Source organism: Cynocephalus volans, chromosome 8 (assembly GCF_027409185.1).
Source record: "Cynocephalus volans isolate mCynVol1 chromosome 8, mCynVol1.pri, whole genome shotgun sequence".
In the NCBI taxonomy this organism is placed as follows: Eukaryota; Metazoa; Chordata; class Mammalia; order Dermoptera; family Cynocephalidae; genus Cynocephalus; species Cynocephalus volans.
In genome coordinates this window covers 134,005,790-134,024,845 of record NC_084467.1, presented here as the reverse complement: position 1 = coordinate 134,024,845, position 19,056 = coordinate 134,005,790, and the positions used below count along the sequence as shown (strand labels likewise).

At 41.9% G+C, this 19,056-nt stretch overlaps 1 protein-coding gene across 1 annotated transcript in view; it reads left to right on the top strand.

Annotated features, from left to right (window-relative positions):
* The first annotated feature begins 373 nt into the window (after window positions 1-373).
* The window catches only part of SEC16B (SEC16 homolog B, endoplasmic reticulum export factor), a 36,304-nt gene continuing 17,621 nt past the window's right edge, over window positions 374-19,056 (top strand). The window contains exons 1-11 of the mRNA XM_063105914.1: window positions 374-669; window positions 2,051-2,163; window positions 2,926-3,046; window positions 3,923-4,031; window positions 5,234-5,378; window positions 6,050-6,198; window positions 6,532-6,593; window positions 7,830-7,965; window positions 8,447-8,677; window positions 12,378-12,475; window positions 14,430-14,511. Coding sequence (XP_062961984.1) covers window positions 374-669; window positions 2,051-2,163; window positions 2,926-3,046; window positions 3,923-4,031; window positions 5,234-5,378; window positions 6,050-6,198; window positions 6,532-6,593; window positions 7,830-7,965; window positions 8,447-8,677; window positions 12,378-12,475; window positions 14,430-14,511 — 1,542 coding nt within the window. The remainder of the gene's footprint in view (window positions 670-2,050; window positions 2,164-2,925; window positions 3,047-3,922; window positions 4,032-5,233; window positions 5,379-6,049; window positions 6,199-6,531; window positions 6,594-7,829; window positions 7,966-8,446; window positions 8,678-12,377; window positions 12,476-14,429; window positions 14,512-19,056) is intronic.

Genomic DNA, 19,056 nt, shown 5'->3' with positions numbered 1-19,056 from the left:
CATTAATTGGGATTCCTCGATAGCATTTTTTAACTGCACCTATTCCTGTTATCTGTTCCCCATGCCTTCCTTCCAATCTGTTGATATTACAAATGTACTTTTTAATTTAAGCAACATTAATATAATTGTCTAGCCTGTTATTTATTTCATGTGTCTGCTAGAGATTTTCCTCATATTTCTCTGTATCTGTGCCCATGAGGTTTGTTTTAGATAGATTTTGAGGACCATCGTTGCTCTTTTCATAACACCTAATGAACCAGCATGTTTGGATATAGGCTTACAATGATGATTTTTTTTGTTTTGCTGTATCTGCAGGAACATAAAATAACTACACAACTGACTCAAAACCCAGGAAAGATTCAGAGGGTCCGGGATGGAACCTTGGGTTCCCCAGTGGCCCCCTCAGCCATGGAGGAGGCCTATAGCACCATCAAAGGATTCAGACCAAGGGCTTTGGAGAAATGGACAGCATCGGCCGGTTCCTCACTCTTGGCACAATGGAGAGAGGTTTCATCAATGGCAAGATGTCTGCAGGAGCCCCCAGCTACAGCAGGACCCCAGGGCAGACCACCAGCAGCCCCATGATGCATCCAGGCCTGGGGAATGGCATCAGCCTGTGTCCCGGGCTGACTGCTCCAAAGGTGGTTGTCCCAGTCAGTTGTATTCGAGGTATGTTTTAGGGCTTGGAATGGACCCAACTTTGCTAAATGCTTATGAACAGATTGTTCTTTTCCTTCTTCCTTTTCCTTTTATTTCTCCTCCCTTCTCCTCACCCAAGTTGGTTATTGTTAACTGAAGATAGTATTTCCTTCCTCTTTATCACCTAGTGGAGCTTCTTAAAGAAGCCATCGCAATGTGATTTGGGTATTAGGGGCAGGGCAGAGGATAGAAAAAATGATGAAATTCAAGAAAGCAGATGGGACCCTCTTGCTCTGGAATCGAAAAAGACAATATATGTAGACTATGGCAAAGCTTTTCCTAGGGATCCCCACAAGTTCATCGTCTTTGGACCACTCTGACCTGGGGTTAGCATGACACCACCAGCACCAAGAATAGTTCTCATGCCTAGAACAGTAACTGGAGGGTGATTGGCACACAAAAAATCTGTACGGAATGAATGAAATCTTAAAAAAAAACAACCTCAGAGAAAGCAGATATAAACTTGCAGCCTCCAAGTTCAGAACAAAGAGGTCACAGTGAGGTACTTCTAGGTTGGAGAATCTGGAATTCCTGTTCCTGGGCTCAAACTGATAGCAGAACTTAATACTTCATGGAGAGTTGGAAGCCGTCTATGTTCTACTTTAGATTTTCCAGTTAGGATGATATTTACCTGCCTACAAATTTAGGGTTGAAATTATGACAATTATTGTAAAGAATTTTGCCTCTACGAAATACTGAAAAATTATTTAATTGATAAAAATACTAACAACATGACGTTCCTTTCCTCAATCATTTTGGATCGTTGAATTCTCAATGGGCGGTATGTTAAGGGCAAAGGCAATAAAAGTAATCAGACTTAAGACGGTCCAACTTGGCTTTTTCAACTTCCATGTAATAAGCGAGGGAATTGCAATGATATGTTGGGTTCTTTCACAGTCATCCCAGGAAGGGGTTTTCTCAGATAGGACAGGGTTTTCCAAGATAACATCTCCTTGTATTGATGGATGTGTGTATTTGGGGAACAAGAGTTTAACTATATAACACCAAGATCCAGGGTTCGATCCATGTGCCAGCCAGCCACCCTCCCCCCATCCCAAAAAAGAGTTTTACTGCAAAAATAAAGGAGTTATAAATAGTGTTTTTTTAAAAAAAAGACTTTTAGATTAAAAAAGAAAGAGTTTTACTACAATCCTTGTTATGTAATAAAGGCTATACTCCTGTTCTGATTCTGGATTTTGTATTTACAGGATTTGAATTAACCGTGGCTTTCAAGCAGATTCTAGATGGAGGTTGCAATTTTGTCCTCTGAAGTTGTTTAGTTTGTCAAGTCCTCCATTGGTTTCTCTCCTTACCACACTCATCCTTGCACTGGCCTTTTGTGATATTTCAGGCCTAGCTATGAGGATCTGTATCAGGGCTATCACTCTCCAATACTGAGGGAAGACTGTGCTTATGGAAGTTATTACTATCATGGACACCCACAGTGGCTTCAGGAAGAGAGAGGTATGGAACAATCTCTGAGAAGCTGTTGGGATTTGGAAATGGTGAAGCTGGTCCGACAGGCAGGGCAGCGACCCAAGGAGCCAGGGGCAGAGACTCACCGTGGGCATTCTTTCTTGGCCAGATGAGACCACAGCTGAGACACTACTCCCAGATGTCTTGAAGGGAAGAGATGGAAGGGACTTGTTTTCTTTTGGGTGTGTAGATGATGGTACTGAAACTATCATTATGTTACTAGTATGATGGATAGTTTGCACTTCATCCACACTTTTCTTTCCTCCTACTCCTCCTTAATAGCCAAGATTATAGTCTCTGACCAAGTAACAGTGAAGTCAGTTCTTAAGGGCATGGAGTACCTGCTGGGCTATAATATGGGTCTGACCATCACTTCATGCTGAGGGCAGATATGCAGCCACTGGAGCTTTATACTCTGTACTAATAGGTGTAGAGTGTGTGCTAAGCTAATGGCAACCTGCTAGCAAAGGGAACTTCATTTCTGTGTTGAACACACACACACATTATGCAACTGGTCCCCACCATTGTACGGTTGTATAGAGCCATGCTAACTTGTTCAGAGAGGACCAAAGGTGTCTCATGGGCTTTCATTGTTAGCTCTCACCCATCAATTTAATTCAACTTGGCAAATATGTTTTTATACCTACTGTGCCCCAGTAACTCAGCTTCACAACTCACTAGTGTCTTTCTGATAGAGCTTTCAGAAGCAGGAAGCAGCCTGTCCTAATTTTGTTTTCTCTGAGGGTGCAGGGCCAAGGCAGGGGAGTCCTTATATCTGGCATGAAGATTATCGACATCAAAAGTACCTCAACGAACATCATCATGGAAACCAGAATAGTCCATTTGGAACAAACAATGAGACCCAGTTCCAGTAAGTGTGAACGCAGACGCCAGTTTGACATGATTCAGTGAAACTCAGACTGTTAGGCAAATATTACTGCATCTGTTGCTGGGCTCTTATGTCCAGAAGCCCATCTGCTTTTGTTCTAGCCACAGGGATATGGGAGCAGCTCAGCATGGCCTGGGCCAGCTGTTAACGTGGACCCTGGGAGAAGAGATCCTTGTCTCTGAGAGGCTGTTCCCAAACCTAGGCCAGTCCGAGTCCTGTCAGGTTACTTGAGGTCTGTCCTAAAGGAGGGTCTAATTCTATGTTGCCCTCAAAACAGATGTGGCCTTGCAAAAGTTCCTGTGTAATTTCTTTTTTTTCTTTACTCTGGTGGCTGGCCAGTATGGGGAACTGAACATTTGACCTTGGTGTTATAAGGCCACGCTCTAACCAACTGAGCTAACCGGCCAGCCTGCAAAAGTTCTCATGATTGGGTCCTGTTGGGGCTGGGCATTTCTCCTCAGCCCACTCCTGGTTGTGAGAATGGGATTCCACCCTGCGATATGGAAGAGCAGGGAGGAGACTTTTGCCCAAGCATCTGTCTTGGTGCCCTTGGCCCTGGAACTCACCAACCCCAGTGCTCTGATTTAAGCCATTCCAGGACATCAAGCTGCAGAGACCAGCCCTTGTTCGCAGAGTCTGAGGCCACCTCCAGTACCTGCACTATGGAAACTAAGCACTCCTATTTTTCTGGGATTAATAAATTGAGGTGGCAGATGGGAGGAAAATGCTTTCCCCTGTGGCAGTCAGGCTGACCTGACACCTGCCCACACTTGGAAGAGGGTGGCCTCTGGCAGAGAGCACTGTGGCCTTGCTGGCTTGCCCAGGACTCCCCTCACTGCTCCTGTCACTTTGCTGCAGGTCTAACAGTCAAAACCCTTATAAAGACAGTCCTGCTTCCAACTCTGGACAGGAAAGGCCCAGGGAGCTGTTTCCAGAGAGTCTGCTAATACGGGCCCAGAAGAACAAGGTAACCCGAAGTGATGTGGGGGCTGGAAGCTGGGGCTGTGCATCACAATTGGCACTGTCAGCATTGACAGGGCAAGGCCCTGGGGGATGCATCTCCAGTGGCCAGCCTCCCCTCTTGGCAGATCCTCCACTCACGCCTCCTCCTTCCACCCCTTACTGCTTCACTCTTACAGCTCTGAGGTCTGATCTGGCCCTTTTGCCTTTTTGTCAAATTGGCAGGATCAGGACATGTCACCCAAGTCACTCCAAAGTGCTGGGAAAGCGAAAAGGCTGCCATCAGGTGTTAGGTCAGGGACCCCAGGCGACTAGTGATTGGTTTACCCAGGATGTGGGAAGTTGCTAGAATCTTTTAATTCAGGTTTGAAAAGCAGGGCTTCAAACCTTTCCTGACTTTTTCATCTTTCTCCTCTAAAATTTTACTGTATGTACCAGCTGGGCCACAAAATGGAGCTCTTAATTTTTTAAATAAACTTTTTATTTTGGATTAATTTTAGATTTATGGAAAAGTTGCAAAGATACTACAGAGATGAGCTCTTAATTTTTGACAGTCTTGCATTAATTTTGTCTCCCTGATTAGATTTGTATGATTTTTGAGGGCAGTTTCTTCTATATACCTACTGCTTAATATGGCAGAGAACATATCATTATAACTAATAGAAACAAGACAATAACAGCAGTCACACACATGTGTATAGCACTTCACAGTTTACAAAGGGCTGTTGAATTCATTGTTTAACTCATACGCTCCTGGCACGTAAGATCTATGCATTTCTTGTACACCTGTATTCTACGGGAAAGCAGAGCATCTGGAGCAAAATAGGTGCTCACGAAATAGTTGGTGAATGAATACAGGAGGAAGTACTTGAGGTAGACAGGGACGATATGATTATTTATATCACAGAAGAGGGTATTGAGCTCAGAGAGCCCAAGTCACTTGTCCAAGGCCACAGCAGCTGTGTATTGAACAAAGCTGAGATTTGAATTCAAGTCTCCCTGACCCCAGGGCCTGCTCGCTTTCCACTGGGCCACAGTGCATCCTTTGGAAAACAGCTGTCAACTCAATGATCCTGTCTTCTCCTTTCAGCACATTGGCTTTCACTGTGTTTATTGGAAAGTTTGAATTTTGTTTCTTTGGAAGAACACTTGAGAGGACCAGCTCTCTGAAACTGCTTCCCATGTGTTGTCATTGTTTTTAATTTCCAGCTGTCTCTGGCCAGTGAATCCAACCTTCTCCAGCAGCATGAGTCTGGTCTCAGCTCCAGCAGCTATGAGCTCAGTCAGTACATGGCAGATGCCCCTGAGTGGTATGATCCCATGGCATCAGCAGCGTGGAGTCCGGGTCAGGCTGGTGGGTACTAATGTGATCACAGGAGTTGGTTGAGTCTGATGACGAAAGCCTGGGTGGCAGGTCTCTTGGAAAGTCACCCTCACCCTGTATTTCCAAGAATGGATCTTTGTCCACCTTATGTATTTATGTAGGTCTCCTGAGTGGAGAGGCCAACTTTGGTTCGATTGCTCAACTTTTCTCTTGTAATAGAAATTGCATCCTAGCTGGTTCTTGGAAGGGAATACTGCCCCTAGCCATTGTCAGGCTGGGAGAGGAGGCACTCAGCTGTGCATTTCAGTAACAGGGGAAGAAAGTGAAGACCAGAGAGAACTAGGCAAAGCAAAAGTGGGACACAAAGCATAATCTCTTTGTCTGTATGTAGGAGACTTGTCATGACTATGGAGGCTGTGAGAGCCAGAGACTCCCTGGCCTCTCACTAGCACTGAGAGTCTGGGCTGGCCACATCATCCTTTGGACTGAATCATCAAATTCTTACATTATATTCTGCCATATTTTCAGAGGCTTAAATCTGACTTGGAGTATGAACTTCTTTTACTTATGTAGCCCACCCAGAATCTTATCTTGGTCCCAGGTGGAATTTGGACAGAAATATGTCTGTGGCATATTTCTAAACTAAAGAAAAGTAGTGAAAGTAATGCTAACAATGTCCATCTTTGTCTTTTGGTCAGAAGATGTCTCCGCAGCTGGTCCCAAAGCACCCATGAAGTTCTACGTCCCTCACGTGTCTGTGAGTTTTGGGCCAGGCGGTCAGCTGGTGTGTGTATGTCCCAGCTCGCCCACTGATGGGCAAATAGCCCTAATTGAACTGCACAGCATGGAGGTAAACACAATTCTGTGTCCTTGCAATGACAGAACACTGCCCACCCAACCACTCTTAACATACTTCTCTTCCCTTTGCCCGAGCCTGATGGGTTGGGGGTTCATGAATGCGTGGGGCTCTTCTCTGAAAGCAGTGGTGCTAGGGTTATGTTTTTCCTGAGTTGCCAGTAGCTCATCTTTAGCAACAAGATAATTCACTTTTGTCCTTCTGCTTTCTTCACAAGGCACTGAGCCACATCTTAGGACCCTGAGATCTGATACTGTACTTAACTGAAAGGGGCATTGGGTGGACATAATCTTGAAGACCAAATCTGATTTTTTTTTTTTGTTTTAGGTTATTCTCAATAATTCTGAGGAACAAGAGGAGATGAGAAACTTCTCAGGACCGCTGATTAGGTAAATCACTGTAAGAGCTGCTGAGTAAGGGCTTTTGAAACCTGGAAAATCTTCCTGTTCAAATAAGCATTATGGGGATTTATTCTTAGTTTCCTTAGAAAAAAATGTCTATCCCTGTTGGAGTAGAATTCTCTGTGCTGCAAAATAGAGCCAAATGTGGCCTGAGCCATTTTGACAAGCTATTTGACAGTTGAAGGACAGAAAGAAAAATTAGCCGAATGGTTTAGAAATCTAAAATTGGTTCCATTTTGCAGAGGTTACATTGTAGAAAGTTTTAGTGTTCCCTGTACTTGACAGATAGTACAAAAGTGGAGCACAGCCTGGGAGATCATAGACAAGTGGATCACAGTGGAAAAAAATTTTTGCAACAGTGGCTTTTATCTTTATTTTTTTATTTTAACAGTGGCTTTTTTCTTGAGAGAGAAATAACTTCCTGAGCTTCAAGGTAGTGGTCAGTGTGCAAGTCCGCCCTCTTCAGGACTGATCTGGAACTGCTTTTAAATTCCTGGTCGAGTTTCTGATATTCAGGAAGCCTTTGTTGTGGAGAGTCCTGGCTGGGTGGGTGTCAGAGGACTTGAGGCCCAGGTCCAGACATCCTGCTAATATGGTAGTGGTACCAACATGGTTGGACAGGTCAGTTAGCTCTCTCTGAGACTTAGTTTTTCCTCTGAGAAATGGTATAACACCCATTCTGCCTACTCGCAGGTGGTGGCTGTGAGATTCAAGTGAGATTATGCACATGGAACCCTTTAAATATCATCACAGTATATAAATGTATTCTTTTCCTGAAGCTCCCCCTCCAAGAAAGTCCCCATATAGTATTTTGACAGCTCCTTCAAGTAAAAATGAGTGTTGTCTCTATGTCTTACACACTAAATGTGTGATATGGGGTACAGCACTGAATTGGGTATTCAAATACTGGGGTACTGGACCCAACCTGGCTTCGATTTTATTGGATGATCTCTAGCAAGTAATAATGCCCGTTTATTGAGCACTTAATATATGCCACACAAGTTGCTAATTTATTTTTGTATAGAGGTATGTTCTTGTGTCATCACTTCCTGTTCTACCAGGAAGTGACTATCCTGTAGCTACAGACGTTGCCCAGCCCTGGGTTGTCAGGCTTCTGTCTGAACCCCAGCCAAGCCAGCACCTGCACACTGTTGGAGGAGCCTGGGTCTGGAAGAGGGGAAGTGTCTGCCTGCTCACTTTTTGCTCCCTGAAATCTTTCCATAGGGAAGATGTGCACAAGGTGGATATCATGATGTTTTGCCAGCAGAAAGCAGCTCAGAGCCACAAATCTGAGACACTGAGAAGCAGAGACTCAGCTCTTTTGTGGCAACTGTTGGTTCTCCTCTGTCGCCAGAATGGGGTAGGTTACTGCTTTGAAGGGAGAGCAGATGCAGGCTGAACTGAAATTTAAGTCTTCATGGGATAGCTAACAATTCAGTTTATGGCATGATTATTTATGAAAAGCAATATTAAAGAAGCAGCAAATTGCCCCAAGAGAAAAAATTGCTCAAATGTCAACATCAGTTTGCTAACTTGAACCTTTCCCCAGATGTTCTTCTCCCCTGGCCTGAGATTATGGAACAGCTCCTGGTTATTGCACCAGCCAGATAATACACCTGTGAAATTGTGGTAACCTTTGTGGCTCCTGACAGGCAGAAAATAACGATGATAGTGAAGGTGAAGTGTGAAATACAGCAATCCAAGTAAAGACTGCCTTGTGTTTACATAATTGACCTCCTTGTGAAGAAGGCAGATGCCCTCATGTCTTCCTTCTCTGGCCTGGGCTGCCAGCATGAGGACTAATAGGCTTTTCCCCCAGGATGACCCTCTTTGCCTTACAGTCCATGGTGGGGTCTGACATAGCTGAGCTGCTGATGCAAGATTGCAAGAAGCTGGAGAAGTACAAGAGGCAGACCCCAGTGGCTAACCTCATCAACCTGACCGACGAGGACTGGCCAGTGCTGAGCTCTGGGACCCGGAACTTGCTCACCGGGGAGATCCCACCCAATGTGCAGACGCCTGCACAGATTATGGAGAAATTCACTAAACTGCTGTACTATGGAAGGAAGAAGGCAAGTATACCCTTTTCCCATACTTGTTTTAAAAAAATTAACTGCCATCCCTCCCTATCACTCACCCCTCCTCCAATGATATGACTAATATACTCTGATTTTAGAGAACATCTGAGAAGTTCAGAAAGGTACAAAGAAGAAAATTAAAACACTCATAGTCCTACCATTAAAAGTAACACCTGTTAACATTTTGATATATTTACTTCCACCATTTTTCTATGCATATATGTTAAATATAAAATAAAATTACATATACAATTGTTTATCTCTTAAACTTAAGATTATATGGTGAAATACCCCCATGGCATTAAATATGCTCCAATTAAAAAAATGGTTTACAATATTCTGTCATGTGAATATATCATATTTTATTTAACCAATCCACTATTGTTGAATATATAGGCTATCTACAGTTTTGTTAACCATTATAAATTATACCATTCGAACATCTTGTTACATAAGTCTTTGGCTGATCTTCTTTTATTTTGTTAGGCTAGATTCCTAGAAGTGGAATTGTTGTGTTGAAGCTATACATTTTTAAAAGGTTCGTCATGTATTCACCAGATTAGTTTCCAGAAAGTCTGTTTACACGTGATGTTCTTGCTGCTGTACCTAAGGTGTGCCTACCAATATTGAATACTTTAATCAAACAGATGAAGAGTGATGTTTTCTTTAATTTTGAAATTGTTTGCACTTTAAAAAATTCATAAAATAAATTTAAATATTTGAAGATATGATTAAAATCAGTTTGAATCAATTTTATTCAAAAATCAAAAGATAAAAAGGATATATTTATATATAAAATAGGAAAATGACCCTCCGTGTACCCAATTTCTTTCTCTAAAATATCCAGAGATATTTTATGCATATATAATTATTTTCTCCTTTTTTCCTTGTATCATACTATTTATCATTTCTGCACCTTCCTTATTTTTGTTTCTATGGCTAAATTATAATTAATTTAACTAAACCCCCTACAGATTGACATGAAAATTATTTCCAGTCTTTGGCTATTACAAACAGTGCTGCAGTGAATAACCACTGTCATTTTGTCCAGCATGAGAGAATATATGTAAGATAAATGTCTAGAAGTGGATGTGTTGTGTCAGATGATACATGGTTTGTAATTTTGATAGATACTGACAAATTACATTTTTAGAAGTTGTCCTATTTAGTCTACCAGCAATATATGAGAGTGCCTATTTTTCTACATTCTTACCAACCCAGTGTGTTTTCAAGGTTTTTGATAGGTGCCAATATTAGGAGTAAAAAAAAAAAATTAGTGTAGTTATTTCTCTTATAATGAATTAAGTTGGCTGTCTTTTAATTAGTAAAATTTTTTGTCATGGGTTTTTCATATTTTTTAATTGGGTCTTTGATCCTCACTTATTGATTTGCTTGAGTTCTTTATGTTTTTGGACTTTCTGTCCAAAATCACAGCGTTTGAGGTTATATTTAGAAAGGCTTTTCCTACGTTGAAATTAATTTAGAAAATGAAGTTGAAGTACTTTTGTAACTTCACTTTTACATTCAAATATTTAATCTCCTGTTTTTTTATTTTACTTATTTTTTAAATTGACAGGTAAAAGTTGTATATATTTATGGTGTTCAGCATGGTATATATATGTGTGCATACATACACATTGCAGAAAGCCTAGATCGAGCTAATACAGATATGCATTACCTCACACACTTATTTTCTGTGGTGAGAACACATTAAAATCTACTCTCTTGGTGATTTTCAAGTATACAATATATTGTTATTAACTATAGTCACCACATTGTACAATAAATCTCTTGAACTTATTCTTCCGGTCTAACCAAAATTTGTATCTTTTGACCAATATACTATGTTGTTTTTTAAATGAGTGCTAGATATGTCACCCAGTAAAAGTTAGTGGCATCAAATTAAAGCCATCTCCTATATATATTCACTATGGCGGTAGGGACTTGCAGTCTCACCAGTGATTCATTTATTCAATAAACATTTATTAGCTGCTACTACTTCTAAGGCATTGAACCTAGTGGGGGATACAGAGATAACTCAGTGATGAACACTTCCCTTCAGAAAGATAAATAATGGCCATGACAACAACAATAACAAAAGCAAAGATTTAAAAGATACTTTCTACCTGCCAGGCATTTGCTTAAATCTTACACGTTATCTCCTTTATCTTGATGGAAACCCTGTAAGTGAGAGTCTCTTCTTGTTTTATGTATTTACAGATGAGGAAAGTTAGTAACTGGGAGAGTCAGGTTTCAGATCTAGGCAGCCTAATTAATGCCCGAACCTGGGCTCCTACCTGCCCCCCCACCCCTTTGCACACCTGGACCACAGGTAAGCAAGGGACAGATGGAGTGCTAGACCGATTCATAAGGCTGCTGGATATCAGAATATCTTTAAAACTTTTATTCACATTTGACTGGGGTCTTATTTCTAGCACTGTATGAGATTGGTATCCTTGATGTAAGTTCTCAATTTCTTCACTTACTCTTAAATTATATTTTTGGACGAACAGATTTTGGAATAAAATGGTAATTTCCAACCAAGCATTAGTAGCTCCTTCTTTTGAAACATGATGATAAAATAGTTAAAATGTACAAAAAAAGTAATACTTTGTGGGGAGACGTTGGGATGATCAAAGAACTTATCACTTGGAGGTGGAATTACTTCATTAGTGACTTCCTGTCCAAAAATCGCATTCTTTTTTGGCACCAAGGAAGTTACTAATACCAGCTCAAAACTTCACATGTAAATTAGGCCCTTAATAAATAATTCTGAAAATAAATTTAAAGGTAAATATATGTGTGTATATGTGTGTGTGTTTAAAATTTGCAGCTCTAACCCATCTCACCCAGTTAATGATGTCCTTAAATTGGCATATTAAGGCATTTGATAGTTAATAAGTAGTTAGTTATAGTATTAGGTGGGTAGGTTAGCTGCTATGTGTACTGGTTAAACATAATAGCAGTTTGTTTCTATTTATGTCAGAGTACTGGGCACGTGAACAGATGGTGGGGCAGCCCTCGACTTTTAGTTTCTAAGGTTTCCCGGGAGTCATTTCCATTCCAGGCAACTAGATGGGGAAAAGCACATGGAGGACAAGGTGTGAGTGGTTTTATGGGCCAAACCTGGAAGTGGCGTGTGGCATTTTCACTTCCATCCCATGGCCTAGCGCTCAGCCACACCTGAGTGCAAGGGAGGTGGGAAAATGTAGTGCAGCTCTTTACCCAGGAAGGAGAACGTGGATTTAATGAGCAGCTAGCAATCTCTGCAACAGTTGTTAATAAAGGCACTGTTCCTTCAATATGCCCTCACAAATGCCATTTTGGTATTCATATTTTGAGACTCAGTGCTTGGGGTGAGTTGCTTCTCTTACTTTTGGTGCTTAGGTTCATGCAAGTATTTTGTAACTTTTGCTAAAGAGAGAAAGCTAACTGGCAACTATGTTTGAGGGGAAGCTGATTGCATGATGAATTTTGATAAAGTTAAGGCTGGAGAAGGGGACAACATAGAGAAAAATACTGTGTCAATTAGAGGATGCTTTCCTCCTATTTCTTTTTCACGTTCATATGTGAGGCTCTGAGAGTCTTCCTGGAAGCTCGGCCTCTACTGCTCAGGATACAGTGGTGCCCAGGCACAGGAATTTGTTGTTGTTGTTGGACGAGGCACTATTGAGTGTGATGTTTTGGTTTCTAGGAAGCTTTGGAGTGGGCCATGAAGAATCACTTGTGGGGCCATGCTTTGTTCCTATCCAGCAACATGGACGCAAGGACCTACAGCTGGGTCATGAGTGGGTGAGTTCGACTTACGAAGGAGACCCCAATGGAGCAGACAGGCCTCCTCGCCCAAGGTGGAGAGTGAGGGTAGGGAGAGATGCAAGATGCACGGAGAAGCCCCATACCCCAAGCAGCTTTCCAATTTCTCTTTTCTGAGCTGGACCCATTTCTCTTTTCCGGATTCTTCTAACCTAGACAGAGATACATTCTTTCTACCTGCTAAGTGGAATAAAACATTTTAGTAATATTTCCCAGGGTCAGAGTTTCCAAAAATTAAGTGGGTTTGTACATTGCAATAGTCTTCTCTCTTTGTAAGGGGCTGTTCGAACTAGTTGTGGCAGTGAGGGCATAGGTGACCACTTGGACTTAACTGATAGAGCCTGGGGACTGAGGGCTTTTAATGTAATTGTCCACTGCTTAGTCTTGCAGTGGGGATCTGTGTACTGAGAAGTGGGTAGGGATATGGGGTAGCCGGACCGTGAGCTGTGGTAGGAAAAGGAGTTAACAGCACTGAGAATTAGATCCAGCAGTCTACAGCTATAGCAGTGGGAGATGTGCTAAGTTAGAAATCACTCCAGCAAACCGTGATTTGGGTGCCAGGTGCACTAGGAAGAATGTCCAAACCAGGATGAGATTGGGATGGAAGCAAGGGTACATAGCTAGGAGTTTTGAATAAGGGGGATGAAACAGAATAAAAGAGAATCAGGATCAGGAGGACGTGGTTGGTATAGGGTGTGCTGGAGAAGGGTTTCTGAATTAGTCCTTCAGGCTCTGGCTAGCATCCACGGGTTGGCAGGGACAAACATGTGGTGGGTGCAGTGAGGGACACTCCCGGTAGGAGCAGGCTTGGGTCAGACAGTGAGAAGGATGTTCTCTTGAGGTGTTTATCTTCTAGTGTTGGTGAAAGCTGTGAAGCTCCCCTCCTGGCTTCACTTATATTTGAGTTGGCCATAAATGACGTTGGGCAGAGGTTAGGTAGGAAGACAGACATCTGCAGTTTAAGTTCAGCCCGTGGGTCTAACAGCTGTCACACTACCTGGGAGCCCATTCTTCATGATGGCCTCCATCCAGTGTCTTTCTTATTCTAGCCCCAGTCTTCCCGGGGACTGGTAACACCGCTGTGCGCTTCTTGTGCACAGAGACTGAAATGGCGAGGAGCACTGAAGTCATATTGTGATAAGTGCTCTGAGCTCCTGTGGCAAGGGTGCTATTAACTAAAAGATGGTGTTGTGAGGGATGATTTTCCCTTGGGTTTTACAAATGAACATCCCACAACCCCACATTGCAGCATACATCTCTGCTGCAGATTTTTGCCTTGGGCCATTGATTTTTGATGGGGCCCAGTGAATTGTGAAAAATATCTCTTCATGAGTATGCTTAAGTCTCAAATCAGCTGTAGAGCTTATTATTTCCTTGTTAAGCATATCCGTGGTTTGTCGTCAGCAGGATCATTTCTGGTCTCCGTTCCACGCCTCTTTGGTTACTGAAAATGTCTATTTAGTGCTTGTGAGTAAAAGCGCTACAGACTCAGGCATGTGATGAATCAGAAATACTTAGAACTGTGGGCTTGGCACGGAGGAAGGCTGCGGGGAGTGGGAACTGAGGGTGGCTGGGAGGGAAGGGCTTCCAGGGGAACTGCCCTGGCTCTCCAGGGGCCTTTGAGATGTGGAAGGTCACCTCAGTGGAAGAAGAAGGCCTACAGAATTGGTTACTCAAGAGTTAGGGCACCGGGGCCAAAATGCAAAAAGTACCCTTCAACAATGAGATCTACTCGGGGTGTGTGGTGGAACGAAGATGCTGCCAACCTCCCCGAAAAGGAGGACGCCACAGAAACACCGCAGAAAGCGAAGAGATGCTCACATTCCAAAAGAGGCTGCCGAAACCAAATGGAAATACACAGGCCTTGAACCTCCTGGCAGTGTGTACAAAGCTCTCTGGGCTTGTCCCCACTGACTGTCCCCTCTCTCTGCAGCTTCACCAGCACACTGGCGCTCAACGACCCACTGCAGACCCTCTTCCAGCTCCTGTCAGGGAGGATTCCACAGGCAGCCACGGTAACCTTGGTGACAGGATTCCTTCGACACTCCAGCGTCCTCAGGGTTTGGGGGGGCAGGGAGTGGGGACTACTCAGGAATATGTGATGACTTTCAAGATGAAACGTAAATAATAATAGTTCGTTAATCACCTACCCATGTGCCGAGCCCTGTGCTAAGTGCTTTGATGCATATTGTTTTGTTTAAGGTACAGAGGTCGGAATTATTTTTTGTTTTGCAGATGTGGAAACTGAGGTGCAAGGTGTAAAATGGCCCAAGATCAGAGGTAGTGAGAAGTGGGGTCAGGATTGGCCCAGGTCTGTCTGCCTCTGAAGACCTTGCCCTCTCCACAGTCCCACAGCTGCCAGCTTTGCTGTGAACAGCAAGAGCACCTGTGCCTGTCCCAGGCCTCTCACAGCAAGGCTGCCCTTCTTTTCCCTGGAGGAACACTTCCCTCCATTGCACATTGTCCTTCGAAGCTGGACATAGTAGATTTTATATCTTCTAGTGTTAAATATGACTGAGGAGAAGTCTGAGGCCAGCCTGATAGTTTCCCCGTTGTAAGAGACTTGATCTTTTTGCCCCAAAGTATTCCTTCCTTATCTTTGAAGTCCAATAGCATTACCAGGATATATTTTGGTGTTGACAGTCTGGGAAAATTTTTTCTTGGGGTATATATAGTGTGCGGTTTTTTCCCCAGATTTAAAAAAAATTGACATATTGTAATTGTACGTACTTGTGAGGTACAATCTGATGTTTTGATACTAGCTGTTATGTAGTGCACAAAACTTAACTGTTAACCATAGTTACCCTACTGTGCAATAGAACACCAGAACTTATTCCGCCTGTCTAATTGTAATTTTGTAGCCGTTGGCCAACCTGTCCCTGTTTACCCTTCCCTTCTCCTCTCCCCAGTCTCTGGTAACCACTGCTCTACTCTCTGTCTCTATAATATCAACCTTTTTCTCTTTAGATTCCAAATATGAGTGAGATCATGTGGTATTTGACTTTCTGTGCCTGGCTTACTTCACTTAACATAATGTCCTCCAGGTCTGTCCATGTTGCCACAGATTTGTTTTCTTTTATGGTCAAATAATATTCCATTGTGTGTACATAACACATTTGAAATTTTTTTTTTTTATCCATTCATTTGTTGTTGGACACTGAGGTTCATTCCATACCTTGGCTATTGTGAATAGTGCTGCAATAAACATGGGAGTGCAGACAGCTCTTCTACATATTGATTTCATTTCCTTTGGGAATATACCCAGTAGTGGGATTGCTGGATCGTATGGTAGTTCTACTTTTATTTTTTTGAGGAGGCTCTGCACTGTTTTCCATAACGGCTGTACTAGTTCACACTCCCACCAACAGTGTGCACATGTTTCCTTTTCTCTACATCTTTGCCAACACTTGTTTTCTTTTGTCTTTTTGATAATAGCCATTCTAACTAGAGAGAGATGGTATCCCATGTTGTTTTGATTTGCTTTTCCCTGGCAATTAGTGATGTTGGGCATATTTTCATATGCCTTTTTTTTTTTTTTTTTTGTGGCTGGCCAGTATGCGGTCCTGAACCCTTGACCTTGGTGTGTGACTGAACTAACTGGCAAGCTTTTTGTATGCCTTTTGGCTATTCGTATATCTTCTTTTAAGAGATGTCTGTTAAGATCTGTTGCCCATTTCTCAATTGCATTATTTGCTTTTCTTTGCTGTTGTTTAAATTCCTTATATATTATTGACATTAATCCCTTGTCAGACGTATAGGTTGCAAATATTTTCTCCCATTTTGTAGGTTGTCTCTTCACTTTGTTAACTGTTTCCTCTGATGTGCAAAAGCTTTTTAGTTTGATGTAGTCCCAACGATCTATTTTTGCTTTACTTGCTTGTGCTTTTGAAGTCTTATTTAAAAAATCCTTGCCCAGCCCCATGTCATGAATTGTTTCCTCTAAGTTTTCTTCCAATAGTTTCACAGTTTTGGGTTTTACATTTAAATCTTTAATCCACTTTGAGTTGACTTTTGTTTATGGTGAGATATTGGTGTCTAGTATCAATCTTCTGCCTGTGGATATCCAGTTTTCCTAGCATCATTTGTTGAAGAGACTGTCTTTTCCTCAATATGTATTCTTGGCATCTTTGTCAAAGGTCAGTTGGCTGTAGGTGCATAAATTTATTTCTGGACTCTATTCTGTTCCATTGGTTTATGTGTCTGTTTTTATAGCATACCCTTTTAATATGTATATTCATATCTTATAGCTAGGAAAATTTTCTTGAATTATATCTTTTGATATTTGTTTTATTCCATTATTTTGGTTTTCTTTTCAAGAGCTCCATGTATACATATCTCATATTTATAAACAATATATATTAACACACTTGCAAATTATATATATAACTTTTTCTTTAATTAAACTCCTTCCTTCTTTCCTTCCTTCCTTCCTTCCCTCTCCTATTCCATCCTCTGTGTCCTTACTGTGTTTTCACCAGTGTCTCTTGCTTTTGTGCTCTTTCTGTCTTTGTCTTTATTTCTTTAATTCCACTCCTTTCCTGAGCTCTGCATTTATCTCCTCTTGTTCACAGTCTCTTTCTTGAGCTCTTACAACTCAGATTTATGCTCTTGTTTCATAGAAGCCATAGTTTCATTATTTTACTTAAATTCATGATGAAATGTTTGGTGACAATTTTTCATTTGTTTTGTGGTAACATTTTTGTACTGAATGTTCTCTCTAACCCCCATTTATTTCTTGTGTTACTTTTGTCTTCCTATCTAATAGTACATTTGTACAGATTTTGTGCTTGTTCCTTAATATCATGTACCTTTAAAGGAGTTGAATCTTTCCTGAAAGTTATTTATGAGAGGTTTGTGCTGAGAAGAGGCCAGGGCCGTATTCCAGGCTCTCCAGCATTTTCCGAGTGACCTGGAGTTTTCCATGTGAACCTGTGTAAACTTTGCTGCTCCCCAGCAGTTGGAGGAAGCTGGGGTTCCCCGTCCCGCTCCTGTGTGCTCTCTGCTTCTTCCTGAATGCACCTCTGCTCAATCTCCACCACTTTTGGCAGCCTTTTCTTGTATTTTGAGGCTTGGGTTTTTGCTGACAACTAGTTGTAATGAAAATGGACTTCACACTTTTTTTCTTTTTTGTCCTTCTTATTGCTTGTGGATAATTCCAGAAAAGAGAAGAGAAATGATGACTTTCATGCTCCATCATCAAATCAACTGGCTATTTTGGAACACAGAGTGCACCTCACAATCCAGATGAATGGTTTGTGCTCTGTGATGAAATTGCATTGTGCAACAAAGCACTAACTGCAGGAAATGACACAATCTGCTGTGGTCCATTGGGTTTCACTGCCATGGTAGAGTTAGCTAAATTTTCCCTACTTTTAGGTAAGAAAACTGAGGAGCCAGAGGTGACGTGCCAATGCAGTATTTGATGTTAGAGCATGGGAGTGGTCCGAGTATCTGAGCATCTAGTAAAATGCTAGACTTCAGTTACATGTGACGAATGGTGTGGGTGGGAAAAACGTGGCAACTGGACAACACAGATGTGGGCTTCGTACAAGTTTAACCCAGACTCTGCTCCTTACCACTGTGTGAACTTGGCTTTGTCACTTAATCCCACAGAGCCTCAAGATTTCATCTTTGTGGGGATTTTGGTTCATAACCAATAGAGTTGTTGTGAAAATTAAAGGAAAGAGAATACCTGAATTGAAGTTAGTTAATGTTTGTTCTTTTTCTCCCCCAGTAGATTTGCTTCACAGTGATTTTTTCCCCCCCAAAACACCAGGGAGGAGACAGGAGAATGGCTTTCAAGTTTTTTGTTTTTAAGCAAGGTCTTTCTTCTCTTTTGCTGGTTCCCTTAGAGCCAGCAGACTGGCTTCCACATTGCAATGGAGGTAATAATAGTACCTAGCACATGTGGTTGTTGGTAGGAGAAATGCTTAGAACTGCTGTTATCATTGTGATTTAGAATCATCATCCTCATGCTTGTTTCACGCTGCATTGCTCAGAAAAGCAAGTTATAAGTAGAAAATGGAGTTGGATAAAGCATTTTTTATTCCCTGGGATAATTACAAAGACCAAATAATTGTGAATAGCTCTGATCTCCAAATCTTAGTCTTTACTGACAATCTCCTGCTCTGCCCATCTGTGTAATAAACTGGAAGTTAGGCTGGTCTGCAGAGCACCTCTACCCTCTGCTGCACTTTGCACTGTGTGTGTGTGTGTGTGTGTGTTTTTACACCTACATGTTGTTTATAAAGTGCAAATCAAGTGTGAAGCGCTATGCTATGTTTTTTACATAACTAACTTATTTTGTTATCAATAATAACCCAGTTAAGTAGAAATTATAATCTCCATCTTAGGGGTGAGGAAACAAGGTCTCAAAGACATTAAGAAACTTGGTCAAGGTCACACAGCCAGTAGGATGTAGGACTCAAGTTGAATCCAGGGCCTGTGTTGTTTCCATGAAATTTTGTTGTTTCTTCATTGATTTTTTTTTGCCCTGAAATTCTCCTTCATTTAGGAGAAGGGCAGCCATAGGGCCAGATTGTAGGGACAGCACCATTTAT